General features: G+C 41.9%; 2 protein-coding genes and 1 pseudogene across 4 annotated transcripts in view; all 3 read right to left on the bottom strand.

Moving 5' to 3' along the window:
• LOC117246245 (NACHT, LRR and PYD domains-containing protein 1b allele 2-like) overlaps positions 1-2,520 on the bottom strand; it is a 28,339-nt gene extending 25,819 nt beyond the window's left edge. For both annotated transcript variants that reach the window (XM_033610077.2, XM_033610078.2), the window contains exon 1: positions 2,396-2,520. The gene's annotated coding sequence lies outside the window, so the exon portion shown is untranslated. The remainder of the gene's footprint in view (positions 1-2,395) is intronic.
• A 1,565-nt stretch (positions 2,521-4,085) lies between these two features.
• Positions 4,086-25,672, bottom strand: LOC117246246 (NACHT, LRR and PYD domains-containing protein 1b allele 2-like). Of its 2 annotated transcripts, none has more exons than XM_078164181.1 (12): positions 25,564-25,672; positions 22,858-23,153; positions 18,510-18,625; positions 18,246-18,286; positions 16,215-16,410; positions 14,521-14,585; positions 10,760-10,974; positions 10,400-10,650; positions 7,898-8,026; positions 7,669-7,792; positions 4,694-4,729; positions 4,086-4,520 (listed from the first exon to the last, which is right to left on the bottom strand). In XM_078164181.1, exons 2-12 carry the CDS (start codon positions 23,030-23,032, stop codon positions 4,252-4,254), a joined length of 1,617 nt encoding a protein of 538 aa, XP_078020307.1. In that variant the 5' UTR covers positions 23,033-23,153; positions 25,564-25,672; the 3' UTR covers positions 4,086-4,251. The 2 variants fall into 2 exon arrangements, with proteins under 2 accessions (XP_078020307.1, XP_078020308.1); XM_078164182.1 differs by having other exon boundaries at positions 18,246-18,283.
• On the bottom strand, positions 17,093-18,240 carry LOC144459902 (uncharacterized; annotated as a pseudogene).
• Positions 25,673-26,368: the final 696 nt, after the last annotated feature.

Raw genomic sequence — 26,368 nt, 5'->3', positions numbered from 1 at the left:
CCCAATGTCAGCTGGGATAGGATCCAGCCCCCCAGCGACCCTGACCCCTGACAGTGGTTACGGAAAATGAATGAATCAATGATTAAAGTTATAGTTGGTAATCCTGTTCAGAAACACTTTTTGTTATACTGGGTAAAATGGTTCTTCCACCCTGAGAGTAATCAATACATAATGTGTTCAGAAAAAGGAATGAAAAAAATCAGAGGTCTGTGGCAGGTGCAGGCCTGTAAAAACTCTGACCAATCTCTGCCATTCGGTGCGAATGGAAAGAACCAATCAGATGCCTTCATGTCTCGTATTGCCTGAGCTCCCCTCCGTCCCTCCCTCCCTCCTCCCTGCACACTCATCACATGTCACCGTTGCCGGAAATATTCAGCACTCCTCAGCAGAAATACTGAGTAAGCAGGAGTTTGCTGCACAATGGCAGAGAAAATGCAGCCAAAAGTACCACTTCGAGCGTTACTTGTAACGGCTCACCCCGCTAAACAGGCTGAAAAGAGAAAGTCAGAGGCAGAAAAGGATAAAGTGAGAGGACAAACCAGACATCAACAGCAGTCCAGCTTTTGAACAGTGGAGACAACTGAGGGAGCTGAAGGGCCCGAAAAGTGATGCAGAGGTTGCTGTCTGCTAGCTAGCTCTCCAACATTACCAACTATAGCTTTAAGTTAGATAAATACCTCCAAAACAGGACTTGACTGTATGCTACAATGCCTTATAGCTTGCTTCGGTAATTTACAGTTGTATATAGGATAATGTTAGATGACTAATGTTAGCACTGCAGCTCTCTGTCTCAAGGATTTTTGCTAACTAACATTTATGGTCCGCAATTACGCGGGGCAGTTCAACAGGTTAACATTGGCTAAACAAAGTGCAAATGCTAACTTAGTTCATTGATGAACAAAGTAACAAGTACCAGTAAGTGATGAAGATCCAAATTTAGAATAATTTTGCAAATAGCAAAGGAAACATTGAATAACGTTTGCCATGCTGAATGTTGTTAAATATTGTTGACAGTTTGACGTTTGGTTAGTTACTGATAGTCAAATGAGTGGTGTGATGGATGGTATACCTAGGTGTACGGGTGTACCCACCTCCTTTTGTGGTTCTATGCAGTGTACTAGTGACGGCCAAATGAAGCCTCATGAACCACTTTCTTTATTTTCTGACCCCACCAGATGGCGCTCTTGGTTTAAAGATAAAGGCTGAAGGACTGGCAATGAAGTGTGCTTTCAAATCTTTGTTGAACAGACGGCGCCATCTGGTGGCTTAAAAAATAAACACAGTGGTTCATGAGGCCTCCCAGGGCTACTTTCTTGAATGTGTGTCTTAAACTGATGACAGCTTGTCTTAGAGTGATGACGTTTAAAAGCGGCAGGATAATGCATGGCTATAGTCCCCTGTTATTTTTGCTGCATGTGTTTATCCACAGCAGGGCAGGTAAAAGAAGTTTACCTGTTGGAGGTGAGCTGTTTGCAAAGTTGCAGGAAGAGCCTGTTGTCTGCAGCTCTCACTTCTCACTGTGGCTGTTTCTGCTTTTATAATTCCTCTTTGCGCTATTAATAGGCTTGCTTTTATTGAAGAAAAGCAGCTAACAAGTTCCGCAAATTCAGCAGCAGCTTCACACAACTTCTTATACGGCGGACAGCGAACATGAAACAGTAAAATAAAGCAGATATCTCAAGTAAAAACAGGACGCAGGAGAGAAGCTAAACTCCAAACCACAAATCTGCAGCAACTGTGTGATGCTATCATGTCAATATGGACCTAAATCTCTGAGGAATGTTTCCAGCTCCTTGTTGAATCTATGACACCAAGAATTAAGGCAGTTCTGAAGGTAAAAGGGGTCCCACCTGGTACTAGCAAGGTGTACCTAATAAAGTGGCCGGTGAATGTATACATGCATTTAAGAGGTGTTGGCAATAACACAAACACAACTATAGCCAACATCTCACTATCACTGTTCTCACTTTTATTTTAAAAAGCTACACATCATATTCATCCACAAAATAATCTGGAAAGTCGGAAATCAGACCGGAAGTACAGCGAGGTGTTTCAGGGAGGTGACACACCGTCTCATCTGGTTTTTAGAAGTTGTACATTGCAGGTAGTTGCCTGTTTCAACTCGTCGCCAAATCTTGGTCTGAACGCGGCTTTACACGAGACGAGCACCGTCAACATCGCCTCTGGTGAAACTGAAAGAGTTGTCAGCGTTTGTTTCTCTCCGCCATTGTTACGTCACTTTCTGTGTGTGTGTGTGTGTGTGTGTGTGTGTGTGTGTGTGTGTGTGTGTGTGTGTGTAGGCTTGGAGCCCTGGGGTCCGTTTGATAACGCGGTTCGGGTTTACCGGAGTCACGTTTATAACTTTAAATAAACTTGTAGAGAACATTTTACTAACCTTGTCTTTGCCTTCAGCTGACAGTTGCCTCTTCCATCGCTGTGTGTCTTCCTCAAACTGAGACTTCCTCTGGACACACTCACACTCCTGCAGTGGTGTTATCAGAGGGCGTGGTAGGACTCTGCCCTGAGTCAAGCCTGTCAGGTTGCACTGCCCCCACTCCATTCGGTGGTAGTTTCATACTTGACAACATAAACATTGTAAACGGGGGGATGGAGAGACTGGGCCCTCCAACAATGTGCTGTGTGGCGAATGGGCCCTTATGAGTGATCTCCACCTTGAAAACATGCCCGTGCTCAAAGGAGAAGCTCTCATTAATTAAAAAAGTGCCATTTGCTATATATGCCCTTCTATCAGTCAAATATTCTGTAACTATAAATCAAATATTCTATTAATAAAATATTTTATGACTATAAACCAACTATTCTATCCACCTTATCCCTAGCCCCCATGATACCTTGTGTGAACTATGTGTGCAACTTCAGGCGTGGAACCGAAACCGGTGATTTCCAGTGGTAAATAACTTTTTGCATTCTTTTGTTTTTTATATGATATAAAGGAGGTGCGGTAAATCAGTAACACATTCATGGCATGAAGGGTGCCTTTATGAGTGATTGCCACCTTGAAGATAGGCCTGTGTTCAAAGAGAAACTCTCATTAAATTAAAAAAAAAAAAATCCTATAAATCAAATATTCCATAACTATAAATCAACTATTCTATAAATCAAATATTCCATAACTACAAAACAACTATCCTTTATATCATCCTTTCTTTAAATCAAATATTCCATAAACATAAATATTCTATCAATCAAACATTCCATAACTATAAACCAATTATTCTAAAAATTAAATTTTCTATAACTATAAAACAACTATTCTATAAATCAAATATCCTATAAATCAAATATTCTATAACTATTAAAACAACTATTCTATAAATCAAATATTATATAACTGTAAATCAAATATTCTATAGCTGTAAATCAACTATTCTATAAAGCAAATACTCCATAAATATAATCAACTTTTCTATAAATCAAATATTCCATAAATCAAATATTCTATAGCTATAAATCAACTATTCTATAAATCAAACATTCCATAACTATAAATCAACTATTCTATAAATCAAATATTCCATAACTATAAATAAACTATTCTATAAATCAAATATTCTATAACTACAAAACAACTATCCTATATATCATCCTTTCTTTAAATCAAATATTCCATAACCATAAATAAACTATTCTATAAATCAAACATTCCATAACTATAAACCAATTATTCTAAAAATTAAATTTTCTATAACTATAAAACAAGTATTCTATAAATCAAATATCCTATAAATCAAATATTCCATAACTATAAATCAACTATAAATCCATCCATTACAGTTTGTAATTGCAGTAAAAAGCAACTATTTGAACAAACACAAACACAGTGGAGGACACTGAAAATGATTCATAAAAGTAATTTTGAATCTTCATTTTTGTGGTTTTGCCTCAACTGGTCAGTGTCACAATGAGGCTTAAGACCCCATTGTAAGCAGTCTGGAGTTTATAGAATTACAGCACTATGTATTTTTACAGGAAAAGAAGGCTCTCACAAAATATAAATGAAAAATTTACAAATATCATGGTGTTATTTGTGTGAATGTGCAAATTCAACCGGTACAATGACACACTTTTGTCTTTAGTTTGAGTTAATTTATTATTGAAGAAATAAAACTTTTATTGAAATCTTTCGAGTAAAAAAATGTCACAATATACTGTACAGACAATCTCATGTTCGTCCTCCTTAATCTGAGTTGTCAAAGCTACAGCTTCTCTTTACGTTTACATTTTGCTCCTTCATCCAGACCCCTCAAGCTCAGAAACAAGAGGCCTCATACTCTTCATCCCTTTCAGGATTTCATAAAGTGCGTCTTTGCCTTCGGTGCCAGCTGCAGTCACAAACTTGTGAATCTCCCTCATCTGGTCTCGTGTGGTTTTTAGAGCTCTCACAGCATCATAGCTCTCATCTGAGATCAACCCTCTATCCACAAGCTCATCCAGGATGGCTTTTGTATTACACACTCTCTCGATCAGAGCTGTCCGATGGCGATCCACAAAATGCTGACCTGAGGCAGCCATGGAAGATGAAAGCAAACAAACAGTGAACACCAGAGGTTATACTAGTGATACGTTAAAACCCCTAATGAAAGAACCAAAAAAGGTTTTAGCAAGGCGTAGCAACATAGTTGAAGCCACTACGTCATCTTGTGCTTTTCAATTCTTCATTTTTCTTTCTTACCTTGTTTGTGATAAGTGCTCTGACTTTGGTAGTCTCCTGAAATAAAACACAGGTCACAAGGCTGATTAATTATTGGATATTTAGCTGTTTTAATTAGGGCTGTCAAAGTTAACGCGTGAATAACGAGTTAACACAAATTCTCTTTGACGCCACTAATTTTTCTGACGGGCAATTAACGCAGGTACATTCTGTAATTACGACCCTTGGTCCACCCCGTAGTTTGGGAAATTAGGAGGTGATGCTGCAGTAACCTTGTGGATACCAAGCAGAAACAAAACTCCGTGAGCAGAAATTGATAAAGAAAGGGTCTCTGGAACGACAAGTTCAGCTTCAAAGCTCTGCCAGACGGTTCTCCCGACAAGACCAAACTTATTTGCATTTACTGTCGATGTGAATTGAGTTACCAACAGAGTCCGGCGAGTCTCAAATATCATTTGCTGACCAAGCACACAGTTGATGCAGAGAGCCCTCCTTACCCCCCGCCAGAGGCAGACCATGCTGGACAGATTGCACCTGAGACACCCGGACAACTCTACAAGCGACAAACTTTCAACAGTGATAGCTAACTGGGTGGCCACAGCTTGCAGGCTGATTAACATTGTGGAGGACGTGGGTGTACTTGAGATAATTCGCATCGCATCTGAAGACTGCACGTATGAATTGCCTTCGAGAGCCACCACTGTAACCAAGATACACAACTTGAATGAAGACGAGAAAGCTTAGGTGGAGGAGACGTTGGGAATGACAGTTACCTCAGGGTCAAAGCATATTATTTTGCCCACAGTGGGAACTTTGGTTGCATGCTTTGACTTTGATGAAGACAAGAGAGGCGCTTCGCTGATGCATGCGCCAATGATGGGACATTTAACATGAAGTCAGCACACTGACCACTGATGGTGCACACAACATGATTGCAGCCGCCAGGCAGCTCTTGTTCCAGCATAAGCTGTGCGTCGCACATAGCATCCAACAAGCCATCAGTTTCTCTACAGAACAGTCCGTCTGACAACACATTGACAGAGTGTGCTTGTTGGGCTCGAGTTTGCCATAGTGTGCTTTCAGCATATGCTTTGAGCATGGAGTACCTTCAAGGTTATTCTGGGGTCCGTTTCACAAAGCAGGTTCAACAAACTCTGAGTCTAATTCTGAACTCTGAGTTGATCTACTCTGAGATAGGAAACTCTGAGTTTCTGGTTCCAGAACAGCTGATTTGAATCAGTTTAATCAACTCGGAGTAGTTTCACCTGGAGTTAAGCGCGTGCACCACAACTATAAAAAGCCAGCATCAATGGAGCCCCGATTCGACGAGTCACCATGGCAACGGAGACAGGGAGGGCTGCGTTTTTCACCTCACTAGAATTAGAAATCTTAATGCGCTCATACTGCGAGATTGAACACGTTTTCAAAAAGAAGTGCAACACCGCTGCAGCTGCAAAAGAGAGGGAGACGGCGTGGGAGAACATTGCTGCTCGGGTCGATGATTAAGTTTAAATGTAGTGCTTTGCAATCACAATAATGTTACAGGGGAAAACTGCTTGAATGGTAGCCTATTAATTTATTTCATTTAGGTGCAATCCCGCGGAGGAGAAGCGCACTTGGCAGCAGTTTAGGATGAAATATAAAAACATTGTTCAAACAGGTAAGACCTCAGCATAATCTCATGGGGGTACCTCATTTTGATCATGTTTTACATTGTAAAGTAAATATTAAGTGGCTGTTTGACTGTGCAGTTGTTTTATCCCCAACATAATGCTGTTTTCACACACATAAATGTCTTCTCATCTTAAGCCTATTTAAACTAACACAGACTTCTACTCAGCCAACAGAAAGAAGGCAGATGCCCGTAAAACGAGCACACTTTTCTGACCGCCCTGCATACAGTTGCCTTACTCAAGTGCTCAGACATTGTACAAAAAACTTCCATTTGCAAAGAAACACAGCGCAAAACACAATATCTGCTGGGATGTGAGAGCATGACTACGACTGGTAATGTTGCATATGTAAGGACGGATTAGGTTGTGTATGTAGATGATGGACTGTGATGTGAAACGGTACCGCTCAAAAAGATAATTGTGTGGAAATGCTTGAACATCTATGCGCGGTCTGATAACCATCTCCTGACGAATATTTAATTCTCTGCGCAGTAATTCTGCACCTTCATCCACGGGATCGTTATCAAAAGGACATGCCATGTTAGTGAAAAAAGTCGCCACCAACTGTGCCTAATGGACTTCTAATATACTGACTCTGATTTTTTAAAAGACAGACGGCAGAATTAGGCTACACCAAAACTCGCCTGCTGACTGAATGAATGAGGAAATCAAATGGAGTGTGTGGCTCTGAAAGAGGGCGGAGACAGAGAGAAACTCGAGGTTCATTGAGAAAACCTTGGTCCCGACCAGGTTAGGTTCATAGAGTCTGTTACTACGCTAAGTGACCAAGAGCTTAAGTTACCTCTCCCTCTGAAACAGGCTAGAGTTACCCCTCTTTCTCTGGTTTGAGTTACCTCCCTTTTTGAAACGGAAAACTCAGAGTTTCCCTCATTTCAGGGTTAACAGACTCTGAGTTTTCACTAAACCTGCTTTGTGAAACAGACCCCAGGAGAATATTCCAGACAGTATTTGTCATTGTTTTGGTTTGTTGCAATACTAATAAACATACATTTGCATAAAGCAAGCATATTTGTCCACTCCCATGGTGATGAGAGTATTAAAAACTTCAAGAAGTATCCATTTAAGGTACATTTAAAACAGATAAAAATAAATGTGCGATTTATTTGCTATTAATCGCGATTTAGCTGTGGACAATCATGCAATTAATTGACTGTTTTAATCGATTGACAGCCCTAGTTTTAATGTATTTCTTTCTGTTGAATTCACAACACATGGCGTTTGCTTTGCCAACTGTGCATTTCAGCTAAACAGAACAAAAATGGTGCAAATCAATTGGCCTAAAAGTATTAAAAAACTACTGACCTTTATGGATGGTACAGGTCCAGAAAATGTCTTCCTTACTTTCAAGCCTGAGGGTGAAGTCGCTGTCTGCATTTCTGATAAACACCTCAAATACATTACTACTACCATGTCTGAGCTCTCGCACCTGTAGAAAACATGATAAATAGGGTTTAGGATTTTTTGCAGTCTTATTTTTATTTTCCAATGATACAGAAATATTAAAACAGGTAATGAAACAGTTGACACATACGCTGGGTTGAATCTTTGCATCCACCAAATCTGTTTTGAGAGAGAAATTGTTTCCCAACTGCATGGACTTGTCTGGGCCTGGTTTTAGGATTCTTCTGGATCTACAAGAGTTTTGCAATTTTTCCACAACCTGTTAAAAAAAAGAATCCTTAAGCTCAAAGGAGCCAACATGGAGAGCTATGATTTAAGTATAGTCATAGTTGTCGGTGAAGATTCTCAGTCATCAAGGTCATGGTATTCATAAGTGCTATATCGTAGACAACTGGACTTGGTTTCGTTCCTTGAAGACATTTCAGAGACGCAGGCTTTAAACTCTGTGTGGGTGTGAACCTTTACAGAGTCGTTGAGGTCACGTGTGAGCTCTTAGTTTCAGAGCCAGAATGTGTGCCATTAGGGTTAGATGGGACCAGGTGTGAATGGGTGTGAAGCCGCCTGGGGAGGGATCCCACAAATGCATTGTAGGTGGGTGATAAATGGTGTCGTAGGCCACCTCCTCTGTTTAACAATGGTCATTCCAGTTTGACAAAAAACCATCTATGTCGTGCAGCCAGGAATGCACAGATTTGGATATTGGTGAAACTAAACAACCGCTCGAGCCAGCTCGTCAGGTCAAGACTCAGCTGTCCATTTACATCTAAAAGAGAAGGGACACTCCTTCAAGGACAGCAATGTTCACATCTTGGCCAGAGAAGACAGATGATTTTGAAAGAGTTGTGACAGAAGCCATCTACATCAGACTGGAATGGGCCCTAGGCCTTTTTTGGGGTATTTTTACTGCCTTTACTTTTAAGCTCATATCACAGTCATTATAAAGGCTACATACACATGCTATATCTTGTTTTTTTCAGGACAATCTGGGCTAACCAGATTTGTCATCATTTCATGTTCTTCTACATGCCTGTATTTTATATTAATTTTTATATCAATGAAAAAAACAAATCTGTGTTACTAAATTCTTACATTTTTACATGTATCTCAGCATAGCAAGTTGGAAAAAGACATATTCTGCCATATCTGAAGAGGGGAGACTCTCTGGAATCTGGCAATATGAACCATGATGGCTCTATGTGAGCCTGCATTCGCGAGTAATCCATCCAAGAGTAATGTGTGTGCAGAGCTGTATGAAAGCTCTGTTATACATAATTTTAGTGTAAATTTATCTTTTTTTTTTCGCTGTGGAAACATTGGACTACTGACAAGTGCTTGGTCTTGTCGGAAAGCTACGGTTCCGCTCTTTCACGTGATTCTCGCTATGATGAACGGTCGCGGAGAAAATCCATAGAGAAGAACAGGTGTGAATTTGGACACACTATGCGTCGTTCGGGCCCATAGGGTTAAACAAAGGAGGTGACATACAACATCAAATTATCACCCGAATACACTATAGTCTTGGGATCCCTCCCCAGATGACTTCACACCTATTCCCACCTGGTCCCACCTGACCCTAAGGACTCACATGATGGCCAGGTTGGTCAACGACTCAAATGTGACCTTAACGACTCTGTAAAGATTCATACCCACACAGAGTTTAAAGCCAGCGATTCCGCACCAGTCCCTTAGAACTGGAGAAGCTTCTGGGATGTTCTGGAATGAGAGGCGAAACATCTTCATGACATACAAGCAAGTCCAGTTGCCTATGATATGGCACTTATGATATACACTTATTAGCCTGAACACTAAAACCACTGACAGGTGAGATGAATAACATTGATGATCTTGTTACAATGCAATGCTCTGCTGAAACCTTGGACCCTGGCATATATGTGGATAGTACTTGACGCACTCCACTCACCCAATCACTGTTGCAGACCAAGCAAACCACCTCATGGCAACAACACTTCCAGATGGTAGTGGTCCTCCAGCAAGACAATGCGCCATGCCACACCACAAAAACTGTTCAGGAGTAGCCCAAGGAACGTGACAAAGAGCTCAAGGCATCAACCTGGCCTCCAAATTCCACAGTTCCCAATTTGACTGAGCATCTGTGGGATGTGCCAATACCCCAGACATACCCTCCATCCACGATGGGGCCTCTATGGATTGGACATAGCTCTGACATATCAAGGTATGGACACAGGAAGTCTGGGGATGCGCCGTGGTGTCTGGCACCAGGGTCTTCACGGCAGATCCTTTGAGGATTACGAGATGACGTACCCGCATGTCCCAAGGATGCTCAAGTGGATTTGGATCTGGGGAATTTGGAGGCCAGGTCAAGGCCTTAAACTGCTCAGGAATGGCCGGAGGAACATGACTTGCATGGTTTTTGCCGCATGGCATGACACATTGTCCTTTTTTTTTGGGGGGGGGGGGGGGGGGGGGCTAGGACCCCAAGTGTCCCAGCAATACACTGCATCGTAACAAGATGATCAATGTTATTTACCTCACCTGTCAGTGGCTTTTTCCAGGTAATAGAGAATACAACTATGCTGTCTCCCAGATGTGAACACGTCAAACATTGCAATTGTTTGTTTAAAGTACTTATTGTGACAAATGAAATAGAAACCTGTTGTAGGGATGGATCAGGTGGCACCAGGTAAACATCCAAGGTGAGGAATTCTTTGTTTGTCTTGTACACCAACGTGTCAAAGTGAAATGGAATGCCCAGTTTCTTCAAGATCATTACACCAACTGGCGAGAAAGTTGGCTGGACTAACTTGACGTGGGACGATGTCACTTCAGACACTTGCTCCAAAACATCTCCACAGGTATCCACATGCAGAACTACAAACATGTCTGACATTGTAGAGTTTTCATCTGCAAAGAACAAACATGCACAACTTTAGTGAGAAGAAATAATATTCATATGTTTATTTATATCTACAGAAAGTCAGAAAAGGGCCTTTTACATTATATTACACCTCACCTACACAGACCCAGTGTGGCAGATGCACCTCCTCCAACTTCCCAGCTGTGACTGTGATGTCCATTAGGGGTCCTGCTGGCATGTAATCCATGCATGAAGGCCTCTCCCCGAGTTCCTCCCATGAGCAGAACTGGTATTTGAAGCTGACCTTTTCTTTACAAACCCAGCGCAGGGCAGACACGCTGCATTCAAAACGACCTGCATCAGACTGGAGGCTAAGGAGTGCAAGGGAATACAGATAGGTTTGGATTTACTACACACTGACACACTGACTGTTATTGATTATTGCAACCTGAAATGAATTTGCTGTAGCTTTTCTGAAGAAGTGTGATCCAATTTGAAATCATTTTGTGGTATTTTATTAATAGTTAGCCACGAGAAATAGTTATTTTTACTATCATTTCAGTCACTGTGTCTGTTCATGTGCCAGCAGAGATGTTACCGTAGTAACCTAACAAGCGTCACCAGATGAGAGGAGCTACATTTGAAGTACCGTACGCAAACATGCAAGTCACTGAGTCCTCCGCAACAAATTCCTGCAAATGTTTCACAATAAAAGCCTGTTTAGAAAATGAAGGGAATCTCTCAACCGATGGTATAAGGGGCTTTTAATTTTCAACAGCTACAGGAAGTGTTGAGTTTGAAATGACGGTGCGATGCATTAACTTTATCAAGGCAAACGGGAGCGGATATAAAGTAAAAATATAAAAATACAGAGGGATTAATAAATAACGTCCCTTTTTTAATGTAGCCTGTTTCAAATGAAGCTGGTACCCTCTGCAGTTGTGGTGAGTCAAAGTCCCGCCACTATTTTTTAATATTATCCCTTAATATCCTCCATTATGAAGAAATAACATTCTTTGTTAGATTGATGCTAATGGCAGTACTAACCGGGTTACTCAAGAGCCTCAGCTGTTTGATGCCATCATTTTTCCCTTCATACTCTATGTGACGGATGTGACGGGAGAAGTCATGAACAACAAAAAGAAAATCAAACATGCTAGACTTTCTGTTGGAACGTCATGAGGCATCTCAGACGTGGCATCATTTGTCTATGTCTACTATGACACACTACACGTAATGAAACGATAGATTATCGTGTATGACACTCGTTGTTCACGATCCAAGCCGACACCATATGACGCTGCTTTAGCCTATAATCAGACAGATATCGTGTAGTAGACCTGAGCTCATCTGACAGGACTGATACAAAGTGGAAAAGTGTGCTGTGGTCTGACAAATTGTTTTTGAAGATCAAGGACGTCTTGTTCTTCAGGCTAAAGAAGAAAAGGACCATTCAGATTGTTACCAGCTCAAAGTTAAAAAGCCAGCATCTGTGATGGTACTGGGGTGTGTTAGTGCCCCTGGCATCATGGGCATTCTCGGAACCCATCAGATGTATTCAGCGTCTGACTTCCGGCAGACTGCGATACAGCCTCTGGGGGCAGACCCCCGATTTTTTGGCATTCCGGTTTGATTTGAGCGGAGGAGGCGAATTTCCGTTTCCGACTTCCGTTTATATATAAGTAAATATGCTGAACCATTGCGATGGATTCAGAGTTTGCAGTGACACCAATTATGTTCCACCTCGTTAGTTCACCGCACAGACCGTTTAACCTGGCAACAACTGCAGCCGGCTCAAACATGATTGATCAATATCACGCAGACTACAAACAGCCTAGCAACGGAAACCAGGGCTCTTCCGCTCTTCTTCTGGAGGCAAGATCTCCGGGGTTTGCCCACAGACTACATTCACTAAATGTAGAGTCTGTATATAGAGACTACATCATGGGTAACTTGGACATCTGTGAAGGCACCTTGAACACTGAAACGTACATACAGGTATTGGAGCAACATAAACTGCCATCTAGACTGTATCTTCTTCAGGGAGGTCCCTTCTTATTCCAGAAAGACAATGAGACAACAGGGTGGCTTCATAGAAAGAGCGCAGGTACTAGAGTGGCCTACCTGCAGTTCAGACTGGACTCCCATTGAAAATGTGAGGCCCATCATGAAGCACAAAATATGACAATGGACACCCGCACTGTTGAGCAACTGAAGTCGTATATCAAGCAAGTATGAGAAAGAATTTCACTTTCAAAACTTCTACTTCAACAGTTAGTGTCCTCAGTTCCCAAACGCTTACTGAGAGTTGTTAAAAGAAAAGGTGATGTCACACAGTGCTTAACATGCCCGTCTCAACTTTTTTGAACATGAAATACCTTGTCTTTGGACTGTGTTTAATTGAATATAGGTCAAAAAGGATTTTCACATCATCGCACTCTGTTTTGAGTTACCTTTTACACAGAAACCTTTTTGTAATTGTGGCTGTAATTATTTCCAGTCAGTCAACAATCTTTAATACATACAGCACATTTATTTTTATAGCCTCAAAGTAAAGGTGCCTCGTACAGTAATTGCCTCTGACAGAAATATCCCTCAGATGTTTAACACAAATCCTTATTTCCAAGGAAGAGGGTACCTTGAGACTGATCTTTCTGAGTTAAAATTAAAGTGAGTTAAAGGGCCAGTGTGTAAAATGGGTTGAAAACAGTGACATCAGTGGTCAAATTCTAGATTGCAGGGCTCACTCGCTGACCCCTCCCATCGGGTAAATGACGGTGGCCTCATAGGGACAAAAAGCCTTGCGCACGACTTTTTCAGGAGTAGGTCTATCTAGCGACGAGGTGAATGTTTATTTAGAAATCTAAGCCATGTTACTATATTGTAATGAATCCGTCACGAGCAGGAGACCAGAGGAACGTTCGGGAAAAGGCCCGTTTATTTGAGCACTCCAGAAACTCCGGTAACACTCCACTCCGTCCCAAACTCTGACTCTTCTAGCTTAACAGACACACTTCATAACTTTACACACATACTCGTTTACCATACTAAGTGGGGACCCCCCTCCCCTCTCTGCTCAACCTCCAGCCCGCACACTGACTGACAGCGTAGCCGGTAAACAGAGCTCAGCTGTTTATTTAGCCTAGCGATATCTCCGGACTATAGTAGCTGCAATGGACGACTGTGAATGCGATTTTGAAGAGGTTCTTGTAGCGGACACAGACCCAGAGCCATACCTGTTTGAGCCGGAGCATACAGATGAGGAACTCCATGTGTTTGATGCTGAGCGGGCGAGAAGAGAGGCTGAATGCACAGAATGGGATTCGATGCTACTGCTACCATCGCTGGGGAGATAAATCATCAGGAGGAAAAGCGCTGCAGAGAATGCATCACAAGGAGTGAAGTTGCGTCTTCTTTTCCTCGCAGATGACGGTTCGGGTTCATTTTCTCCTGTTGCGTGGTAAGTGTGGTCCATTCGCAAACTTTATAACTAAAAAAACTTTTCACTACTCTCTATCGACGAACTACGAACACTCTCTGCTGTTTCTTCCTCCTTCTTCCTTCCTTCCGCTGTCTTCGTTGGTTCATTTATACACGCGAAACGCGTTCTCTGGCTGGCTGGACTGTCCACTCAGGCTGCCTTACATACATGGCGGCGCAAGATGGCGACCTCTCTAAAGCAAGGCCCTTGCTATATATATATATATATATATATATATAAAAGCATAATTATAAGGCTACGAAAACCAAACAAATTTTATTTTATAGCGATCATACACTTGTATAAACATATTAATGGGTAGAAGATTCAGATTCAGATTGACAATAAACCATGCCAAATATTACACACTGGCCCTTTAAAAATAAATAAATAAATGAATAAGAAAAAAAGATTGATAACAAAAAATTATTTTTACCTATAGATTTGAGCCTCATCCACTGTATTGATGACAGGTTCAAGTTTGGTCCAATCACTGGAGTCCTGTTTCAGAAGACAATACATTTTAGATAATCCATGGAGTTCAGCTATTTTATTGTCAAAATTAAAAATGTCAAAATGTCTTCTGTTAAAATATTGTTTCCTGTCACAAAACAGACAAGATCGCATTACATCACCCACCAGTGGGAGCATTAATTGGTCTGCGCAGTGCATTCTGGTAGTTGTTGGTTTTCTACCTCTTCAGCAAAACTAAATGCCACAGTCCTTTTCTCTTTTTTTCTGTGTTCATGTAGCACCGATTTCAAAAGTATTTGCATCTTTCTACTGCATCCCAGTCTGATGAAAAGGCTATATTTTCAGCAGTGAAATGCTTCATTAACACATCATCAAGCAAAGCCATTTATAGTTTTCAGTTTATTATTATTATCAGACTCAAGGTCCATACTAAAAAACATACAACACTCAATACATAAAAACAGATCACTCAATCAATTAACAACATATCCTAGACATAAGAGATTTTTAAAATAATAAACACATTCAAAAAGAATAGAAAGAAGGAAAAAAGAAAACAGTGCTAAACAAGACAATCATACCAATGTTTCCACAAAGGTGACCGATATCTCACATCACTGACACGAGGGCTAACCAGCTGAGCAATGATGGCATTCTGAGAAACATTCAGTCTGCAGATAAACTTGTACATCAGATGTCTAAGCAAAGCCTGAAATGAACTGACTCTCACCTTATAGAACAGCTCACTTGTACTACACCATCTCGGCTGTTTCAATAGTATCCTCATGCAATCATTGTAAGCAACCAGCAGCTTATGAATGCTCGCTTTCTTAAATTTACACCATAATGGGGCAGTATAGAGCGGGGTACAATATGCCCTAAAGAGACAGATCTTCACTTGGTCTGAACACGTTAAATTTCCTTCTCAGCATGTTTGCCTGAGCATATAGGACTCGGCACTGTCTATTAATATCATCATCATCAGTTAATTGATCTGTGATGAAATGGCCGAGGTATTTTATTTTAGTACAGACATTCAACATTTGTCCTGTTAGATAAAAATTTGGAAATGTGAGGTCTCTATCCTCTTTAGTTCGACATAGCATAACCATACTCTTCCTGGCATTATACAATATATCATGGTTGATCCCATACTCAGAACATATACTGAGCAGTTGTTGCAATCCAGCACTGCTGGGGGAGAAAACTGCCAAATCGTCAGCGTACATGAGATGGTTTAAAAGAGTGTTTCCAATTACACAGCCTGTTCTACAGGCGCCTAGTTGATGAGAAAGATCATCCATGTAGATGTTAAAAAGGGCTGGAGAAAGTAGCCCCCCCCGGCGGACGCCATTACTAACACAAAAGCAGTCGGAAACTCTGTTGCCCCATCTAACCTGCATGCTCTGGTTAGCATACCAGTACGCCAGTGTTCTTATGATGCTATTAGGCACACCCCTTTGACTCAGTTTAAGAAACAACTTTTTGTGATTGACTCAATCAAAAGTTATAATGTCATGCCTGTCATATGGAAGAGTACTTGTGCAAGCATCTCAAACATTAATGCCAAGACTTGTTCTTATCCTCCAGTACAATCACATTTCTCATCTGAACAGGTCTGATTCACTTTCTTAAATTCTCAGAAAAGTTTCTCACCTGCTGGGTCTTGATGGTTCCCTGAATGATCTCTACACAGGCACCATTTCCAGAAGCTCCAGCAGTGGCTCCTCTTGCAGTGTCTTCTGCAGCACCACTCATCTGGTACCTCGGCTCACCTGGTGCACTGTTTCCAGTACTTATCCCTTGAAGAAACTGGTCACATGCTTCCCGCATGGCCCTCGCCCACTCCATCCTGTTATCAATCAGGATGATTCTTCTTAGACTTCTCTCTCCCTGACTGCCAAACTTCTTAACAGCAGTTACAATAGCCTCAGAGCACACAATGACAGGGACACCAAACATACCTGAGCTGATACAAGGCATGGCTATGGACTGAAACTCCATGAGTTCTGATCAATTCAGAGCAGACTGGACAGTTTTTTCCAACAACACCCTTTCTTTGCCACCTGATTTTCCACCTATAGGCCCAACAGCATGCAGCAGTCTCTTGCAGTTTAGGTTCCCCCCTGTGGTCACTACCACATCGCCTGTAGGAATTTTTCCAATATTCTTAACTAAAGCATTGCTCTCCCTCTGCACCTGAGGCCCACCTGCTTTACTCAGTGCAGCAGCAACACCTCCACCATGGTCCAGATCTTCATTGGCAGCGTTCACAAGAGCATCAGCCTCCAGTTTGGTGATGTCACCATGACACACCAGCACCTGGAGCCCGTCACAAAGGCTGTAGCTAGCAACCGTTGTGTTTTCTTCACTTAAACTCAGAGATGCAAAATTATGTGCAAATCTTATAAGTTCATCTTTCCCAGTGGGGCTTTGGGTATATCTTACGGTACCTAACGGGTCAATGGTTACTCTATCCTAAAGAATTAAGTCCAGAAATTGATCCAGCCTGTTTCTGACCTCCGTCACTTTGCTGGATTCACGTTCCAGCACTACCGCGGACCCCGAGGAAGATATTAAAGAATGTAAGGTGACCCCGGAATAATCAAAACCATGCAGCTCCAGCAATTGTGCTAACTCTTGTGCTAACTCTTTGAAAGGCAGATGGACTATGCTTTGCACACTAGACTAGACTGGTCCAAAATAAACTGTATGACAGCTTCACTCAGCTCTTCAACCTCTTTGGTGTGGCCCAGTAAGCACACTGTGCTGTCTGAGCCAAACACGACCTGAGCCCTGTATTGGCCTTGGTTTATCTCTTTTGTCTTGGACTTAAGCTTTTCCCGAAGCTCAGATGGCACAACAGAGCAGTTAGGAAGGTCAATCTTGACTTCGTTGAATATTTCATGCAGTTTTTTTTCTGTGTCATCCAGTTTATCAGCAGAGAGGGAGAAGAACCGCAGCTCCGTGTCTCGTAATTCTATTTCCACCTTGTCACCAACCCCTAAAAAGTCACCTAGCACCCCTGGACCTCCGTATGCCTTTCTCAAGAAGGCCAAAAAATGTGGGCTCATGTCAGGAACTGTCCTTTCTAACACCAAACTTTCCTGATCAGAGATCCATTCACCAGCCTTAAGAATCTCCTCTACAGAACCTTCCAAAACTAACTGACCTGCAGCTCCCTGCGTGACCTTCAGGCCTGGAAAATCCCGTCCCAACTGTACTCAATCCTTTTCCAGAGGAGACGAACCTTGGCCTCACCCAGTCGATGATTACTGGTTTGCTTCATACTTAAACCTGACCTGGTCTCTATTTTCACCAACCTGGCATTCACCTGGGAACGTTCCCCAACAACAACAGCCATCCCAACCTCGCTGTACACCTTTACTTTATCTGTGGTCTGAGGAGAGCTGCAGGACTGAAGCAAAGCTTTGACCTTGTGAGAGTCTAACTCATAGTGGCACAGGTAGCCATGAAAGCGTTTGTCTACCTCTGCTTTCCAGTTGCTAACATCATCTGCAGCACCAGGTTGAGCTAAACGGCTAACTAAAACCTTCCCCTCTTTTGGGTAAAGCTGAGCAGAGCAGGAAACAGAGGCGAGTTCTTTCTCTAGTTTTCTCCTAGCCTTGTGACATTCCTTTAGGTAACAAAGGAGGTAAGCATCAAGTTGTAGTTCATATTCCTCACCAGTCTGGACCTGTTGAAGCAGACGTGGAACATGGGCCCTGCTGAAAAAAGATATCCAGATAATATTAACAACAGTTCACTGGTCCTGGTCACATAGAAAGAATTGGACTGTATGATCATATACATGAATTTACAGTGTTTATGATGCAGTACAAAACCTCTTCAGTGTTACATGATGGCACGAAATGGGGAACTTGTAAATATTTTTTATTTTTATTTTGTACATAAACAACCTTCACTGAATGACAGAAATGTTGCGCTGACCTGGAATACTATACGATCCTGGAATGGAGAGGTGGCGCGAGGTTCCAGTCTGTCTTGGACAGTAAACACCAGATCATCCATAACATGCTTAGATCTCTGCAGGACCCTCTGCTGATCTAAGACAGAAAATATGACATTAGTTATTCCATTCATCCAGGGCCGGGCAGGGGCGGAAATCCCGGGGGGGACAGGGGGGACATGACTCCCCCTTCAGTAAAGCTGCCCCCCCCCCTAGAATAATTTGAGACACAATTAATAATTTTTGAACAATGCAGTAGTATTTATTAAAAGCACAACGTAAGCGGTGCTCATTATAATTGCGCAATAATGTGCTATTTAAATCTTAAAAGATTTAGTCCCCCCCTCCCATTCCTAGTAGTGGTATATCGCACACTCATTCCAACGGGCGGGGCTAGCAGCCATTAGTACTTGGCAGCAGTAGCAGCGTGTGGCTGGACCCCGCTGCCCACATCGCGCATCGCCGGGTAAGATGTACACTCGCAGATAAAGTTTAACTTACACAAGTTACACACATCCCATTTACTGTTACAACAAGCCCCAGGCCCAGGCTGATAATATAAACTGTCTGCAACATTTCTCCTGCATTGTTCAAAAGCCAGAGTTTAGTGATAGTCAGAGAGGACAGGAGAGAAAGAAGAGGGAGAGGACAGGACAAGAGCAGTCAGTGACGGAGTGGCTCGTAGTTAATATCTGTAGGCTCTCCACCTGTCAGTGAGACAAACATGAAAGACGTGCAGTTTAACTGATGAGGAGCGGCCATTACGCACAAATTTTACGCACGGTTTTGAGGTGCGCAGCAGCAGATCTCACAGCACACTGTTTATAAACCAGTTCACCAGTTTAATTGCAGGAAATGTTGATCTCACTGCCGGTAAAAAAAACAAAAAAAAAACAAAACAAATGGTTTGCTCCTGCAGCCAGCCAGAGACAAAGGATCCATTCCACACACCTGAGCCAGATGAAAAAGAGGGAGAGAAGGAGAGAGATCGAGTTTCTGTCTTTGATGAATGAAGCCTTATTGTTTTGCTACAATTAAACAATGAGAGACATGTTTTCTCCGTTTACTTAATAGCATAAATATTCACACTACTGCGCACGGGGAGACAGAGACCTGCTCTGCTCCAGACACACTCAGCACCTTGGACAGCACGGTGCACCTGACTGTTGTCGTTGTGTACATGTTGTTGTGTACATGTTGTGTACATGTTAATTTGATTTCAATCATTCTATTTTAAATCTGGCCATGTGCAGGTGGACTCAGCCATTGCTAAGAAAGGTCCTATGCCTGCCTGTTGGAGAGATAGAGAGAAGATTAAAGCGTCAAACTGCGGTAAAAGATACTGTATAAAAGACAGGCTTCAACTTTTTTTTGGAATTATTCTCTAAAATTTTACTGTTTATTGCCCCCCCCAACTATGAAATGGGATTTTCGCCCTTGGGGCCGGGTCACGGGGGCAGCAGGCCAAGCAAAGCACCCTAGACATCCCTCTCCCCAGCAACCCTTTCCAGGCCAGATTAGACATGTAATCCCTCCAGCGTGTCCTGGGTATGCCCCAGGGCCTGCTAGCAGTGGGATGTTCCCAGAACACCTCTAATAGAAGGCACCCAGGAGGCATCCTGATCAGATGCCCAAACCACCTCAACTGACCCCTTCCCGTCCCAACCCGGAGGGGGCAATCCACCAGTTTCCAGCAGAGAACAATGGCCTCAGATTTGGAGGTGCTGACTCTGATCCTGACTGCAAAAAGCAGAGATGCACTTTTGAGGTCCCCAAATCAGACCCCTTCCTACCCCCGGCTGCGCCACAAGAACCTGTCCATGAATATCACAAACAGGATCAGTGACCAGGGACAACCCTGGCTGTGGCTAATACTCACCGAGAACATGTTTGACTTTACACCGAGTATGCGGACACAGCTCTCACTTTGGTCATACAGGGACTGGATAGCTCATAGCAGTAAGCCCGGTACCCCGTAGTCCTGCAATACCTCCCACAAGGGTAAAGAGCTGCTCCACTGTTCCACAGCCAGGATGGAATCCACATTGCTCCTCCTGAATCCAAGGTTCGACAATCCGTCAGAGCCTCCTTTCCAGCACCCTAGATTAAACTTTTCCCAGGAGGCTGAGCATTGTGATACCCCGATAGTTATTGTGATTTTTAAATGAGGGCATTGCTGTTTATTTGAGAAAAATAAATTGTCTCTTTTTTGTCACTTATTAGAAAATAAGGAAAGTATGTAGGACGTAGAGCAACATTAGACTTGTTTTATCCTGTCTTATTTTATTTAATAACTTCTCTCCTACCTCTATTAATGACAGTGGGATACAATGAACAGTTTTACTATTTACACCCATCTTTCTCACAGCACTTCAACATGAGTTATAATGACCTGCTTTCTTGATTCTCATGCAGTCATGTTTTATGGACGACAGCTGATTCCACTTTCTCAGGTACTTTACAGCTAGCTAGTGCAGTGAATAAAAACTATAATTTCACTAGTACTTTGCTGCGGATTATTACTGTTGTATTCTTTTCTTATGTACACTACTTGTCACTAACAGCCTATTCAAGAACTTCAGAGACTTCCAAACAAACCTCATCACTGGCAGCATTGGTTTAAAGAGGAAATTAAGAATGCCAAGGTGTTTTTTTAATGGCCTACAGACCAACTCACAATGTTTGTTTGCGATAACTTCTGGGTAGAAAATCTGCGTGCCAAATAAACAAAATGAAACAGTGCTGAGTAAATGCTACCTCAACTGGTTAAGCCACCAAAAAAGGCCCACCTAAAAAAAATTAGTACTATACTCTAGGGCCCGACCGATTTATCGGCCGGTCGATTTAATCGGGCCGATTATAGCCATTAGAGAATAATCGGCAATCGGCAAAAAGTTGGCCGATTGATGCCGATGTTAACACTTAAATTTTCATCACTAATAAAATGCAGGGAATATGGTGTTTTAATTAGAAATGATGTCCTTGTGTTTCTTTTTGCACTATAACCTACCTCTGTTAAACTGGCATTAATAAGAAGAACTCTGGTACTGTGAACATACATGTGAATGTCTTAATTCATAGAGATTTTGCATGATTATTTTATTTCCCAGAGGTTTACTGCCTTTTTGCACATCATATTTTTGATTTATTTTGTGTTCAAATTGTTCATATGCTGCTTGTTCCACACAATTTCTGATAATACAAGTATTTGAAAATAGTAAAATGTTCTTCCTTCAATTTATATCTTTGTAACAACTGTTTAAACTATATTAAAGCCACCAAAGCAGGTATTTCGGGGATTTTTAAATTGAAAAATGTAAAAATTTAATTGGCCGATATATCGGTTATCGGATTTTTTTATTCCATAATATCAGAATCGGTATCGGCCCCAAAAAATCCATATCGGTCAGGCCCCACTATACTCAACAGGTATTGATTTTTTTAAAAGTGGGTCTCCTTAGGAGGCCAGATTACATTGTCCTAAGGCCCGGTCCACAGCAATACATCGCTTAGCTTTTGAGCTGCTAGATTTTGTTTATGGAGGACACTAACAAAGCAACACAGTACATAAAATAAGTACAGTAGAAATGTTAGATAGGTCAGTCTACTGTGTTTAATTCTATATCTTTAAATGTTACAGTTACTGCTAAAATTGACAACAGAAACATACAAGTTTACTGATTTCACATCCACTAACCAACCATTTCATTAGGTACACCTGTTCAACTGCTCGTTAAAGCAAACAGTTTATCAGTCTATCACATGGCTGCAACTCAGTGGTTCAAACTGAGCATCAGAATGAAGAAGAAAGGTGATTTAAGTGACTTTGAACGTGGCATGGTTGTTGGTGCCAGATGGGCTGGTCTGGGTATTTCAGAAACTGCTGATCTACTGGGATTTTCACACACAGCCATCTCTAGGGTTTACAGAGGATGGTCCCAAAAAGAGACAATATCCAGTGAGCAGCAGTTCTCTGGGTGAAAATGCCTTGTTGATGCCAGAGGTCAGAGAAGAATGGCCAGACTGGTTCAAGATGATAGAAAGGCAACAGTAACTCAAATAACCACTGGTTACAATCAAGGTCTGCAGAAGACCATCTCTGAACCAACAACACATCCAACCTTGAAGCAGATGGGCTACAGCAGCAGAAGACCACACCAGGTGCCACTCCTGTCAGCTAACAACAGGAAACTGAGGCTACAGTTCACACAGGCTCACCAAAACTGGACAATAGAAGATTGGAAAAACGTTGCCTGGTCTGATGAGTCTGGATTTCTGCTGCGATATTCGGTTAAATCTATAATTACCATACTGTGTTTCTTGACCTACCTCCTCGATGTCTGAATGCAATGCTGTAGGTTTTATCATTCACCCTCCTCAGTGATCCACATTCTCCGCCACTGGATCTGCGGCGACTACTGAAATACGTTTGCAACCTCTTCACCTGGTTCTCTGCCAGGCTTTGGCATTCAAAGAAAACAGGGTACTGGTAAGTGTCATCCATGGTTTAGTTCTTGAGAAGAATAACGCCAGACATCTGCAGCATCCAATTTGAAGAGCACTATGTTTACATGACCCCCAGCTCTTGTAGAGGGAGTTAGACAGACTCACGGCAGAGAACACACCTGTAGACAAACACATCCAACATTTTGTGTAAGTTCATACAACTTTTTTTTCTGTCTGCTGTCAGCAAAACATAATTACATACAGCACAGATTAGAATTCTTACAGCTCTGATGACTGTAAGGCGTGAGGTGGGATTATAAAACAAAATATTGTAAAACTTCAATTAAACGCCCAGTCCCTTTTACCAGCCAGGTGTGGCTACATGTGTTTTACAAATACAGGCCTGTCTCAGTTAGAAGCCTGGTCTGGTTGCCATGCAGCTCATTTTAATAGAAGTTCTTTGGATGTATAAAGCCAGGTTGTTGGCTACCCACTGGAGCTAATGTTAGTTAGCTGTTTAGATACTGCATACAAATACAAATGTTAAACTTTTGTCCATATGGAGATGCTACACATCTGTAGCTCAGTTAGTCTCCGCAATTCAGTTGTTGAGTTCATTTTGCTGACACCATGAGCACCATAGAAGACTAGTTTATTCAGATGTACCTGGATGGTAAAGGAGAGATGGTAAATGGTGACTCCCTACCTCTGAAGCAGTCATGAAATCCAAACGTGTCCATTTGATTTATATTCCTTTGTCCAACAATCAAGATAATCAAAAGGGTTTTTGATAAAAAATTATCCTGGTTGTAAGTATTGTTTTAACGGGATAAAACTAGATCAAATAAATGATTCATAATTAATATGTTTCTTGAAGCTAGGGCTGGGCGATATGGACAAAAATTCATATCTTGTTAATTACAGGCTGACTGGCGATACACGATAAATATCTCAGTATTTTGAAGGAAATAGGATACATGTTTTCAGCTATGAGTCAAAGCCACAATGGAGATGTCACAAGCAGTTTCATAAAAACAGGCTGTACCCCAACAGAGGGGGGACCAAAAATGGGGACGGTACAGAATGGTTCCATTGGTACCATCCACAACTTTCCACAGTGGAAACGTAAAAAAAGCGTACGGAACTGTACCACACTGCACTGCTCAGTAGAAAGAGACCCAGATTTCTCACTCTTCTAAGCCATTTCCACAGAACAGTTTGGTACAATTCAATTTGGTACACTTTTTCTTTTACGTTTCCACTGTGAAAAGTTGTGGATGGTACCAATGGAACCGTTCTGTACTGTCCCCATTTTTGGCCCCCCCCTATGTTGGGGTACCTAGCACACAGAGCTGGTACTAAAAGGTGGAGCTGTGAACGCTGCAGTCTGTTGATTGGTCAATAGAGGACGGTCACTCTGCTCAGGGCTGAGTTGTGGCTGGTTTTGAGGCTCACGTAACCACTGTTCATACTGTGGAGAGTTTTATTCATAGACTATAACTATAAAATGAAAGGATGTTTTGCTGCCTCTCGCAGCAGCTTGAGTCTGAGAAAAAATAAATTAATTCACTGGGCCAACTGCCTGTGACTTTTAAGGTGGATCGTTCACTTGTAATGTTACCTAGTGCATGAGTTGACAACATGAATCAATCAACACACCTTAAATTTCACTGTGACAACTTTGACCATTACTTTAGTTTTTATATGACATACACATATACTTGAACTAATGAGTGGATCTTCAAGCATTTATATATTAATTCTGACTGGGTTATGTTACCTGCATATATTCTAATCCTCACTCGTTGTTCCTGTGGGCTCCAGCAACTCTAAACCCCTGAGCTTGCCTGAGAAGGACTAAATACACAAAGCAGCTATTTCTAAATATCCCACGGAGAGAGACTCTCACTGCAGCCTGTTTTATTTTGTTCTGAAAATGTCGGTGTGCAGCCTCGTTCTGTGGACGATGAACAAGGTGCAGACTGATAAAGGAAATACAGTGAGTGCTGGACGGAGCAGTGAGTGACAACAACCCCGCCCACATTTAAGGGTACTGTGGAAACACTAGGGTCTCGGCTTCATGTCTGAAGGGTTACTTTTGGTTCCAAAGGTACTGTACCTAAAGTGTTTGGTGGAAACAGGGCTATAGATCATCCCTTCATGGTGAGAGTGGTGCAGTTACAACCATCCCCGGTCTCCCCTACAACACAAGCAAGACGACAGGACTACCCATTTTAGCAGACATGCCAGAGGTGGGTGGAGAGATGAACTATGAGCTAGGCGGTGGAAAACTACTCATTTCCTCGCCTGTATGGTTGCTTGTGTTTCTGCATTTAACATGGACTCTGTTAAAGTCAAACCAACCTTTGAGCCTTCAGCTGTCACTGAGGGTGTCTGTGTGTGTGTGTGTGTGTGTGTGTGTGTGTGTTTACGTCATGCATCAGGGATAACTGCCCAATCGCAAAGTATTGGTTAGATGTTTATGTGGCCTAAATAGCGTCGGAGCTTACTAATACTACGGTCTTTACATTAGAGCCGTGTTAATACTTCGTAGGTAACTTTTAACTCTCAGAGAAGATTTTAACTAACCTTAGCTCTGCCTTCCACTGACAGCGTCCTCCTCCACACACTTGGGTAACTTCCTCAAGTAAACTCACAGTGGGTGCGCAGTGGAGTCTGCACTCCACTTGGCGGGCGGATACGGTTAAACGTCACGTCACGTTCTTACAAACACAAGGCAATACTGGTGAATATCATTCAGGCAGGAAAGCTGTTAGGACATCCAAATAACATATTAAAAGTATTCCATTTTATACTTAGTGGATCAAGGTAAATTCAGGGCTCAAAATTTGGGGCCATTATATCACAGCATCACACAAAAAAGTGCATATCTGCTTCTGAACATGATATTTTCATATAATTTATGTCTAATCATTCGATTTTTAGGATGTTCCTTTACATATAACCATCAATGTTCTGAATGTATGTGCACTTAGGGAGTACCCTTACCCCAAAATTATTTTTCCCTCATCCAATCAATGTCAAAAAAAGTGAGAAAAATTAGGCTATAAAGCATATTACTAGTGATGGCCAAATGAGGCCTCATGAACCACTGTATTTATTTTCTGAAGCCACCAGATGGCGCTGTCTGTTCAACAAAGGTTTGAACGCACACTTCATTGCCAGTCCTTCAGCCTGTCCCCTTCTCCTCAAGAGGCTCTTGCCTTTTGCCAGGCCAGTACTGTAAATAAGAATTTGTTCTTAATGACTTGCCTGGTTAAATAAAATAAAATAAATATCTTTAAACCAAGAGCGCCATCTGGTGGGGTCAGAGAATAAAGAAAGTGGTTCATGAGGCTTCATTTGGCCGTCACTACATATTACCATTCAGTTT

The sequence above is a fragment of the Epinephelus lanceolatus genome, chromosome 22 (assembly GCF_041903045.1).
Source record: "Epinephelus lanceolatus isolate andai-2023 chromosome 22, ASM4190304v1, whole genome shotgun sequence".
NCBI lineage: Eukaryota > Metazoa > Chordata > Actinopteri > Perciformes > Serranidae > Epinephelus > Epinephelus lanceolatus.
Note: the sequence above shows the minus strand (reverse complement) of the source record. Positions and strands in the feature narration are given on the sequence as shown.

Excerpts from the sequence above, each read along its gene's own strand:
- LOC117246246 (XM_078164181.1), bottom strand. The coding sequence starts at position 23,032 with ATGGATGACACTTACCAGTACCCTGTTTTCTTTGAATGCCAAAGCCTG. Across the intron at positions 10,975-14,520 it reads GATGAGGCTCAAATCTATAG|CCTCCAGTCTGATGCAGGTC; the intron begins GTAAAAATAATT and ends TGCACTCCTTAG. Across the intron at positions 4,730-7,668 it reads GACCTGTACCATCCATAAAG|GAGACTACCAAAGTCAGAGC; the intron begins GTCAGTAGTTTT and ends GTTTTATTTCAG.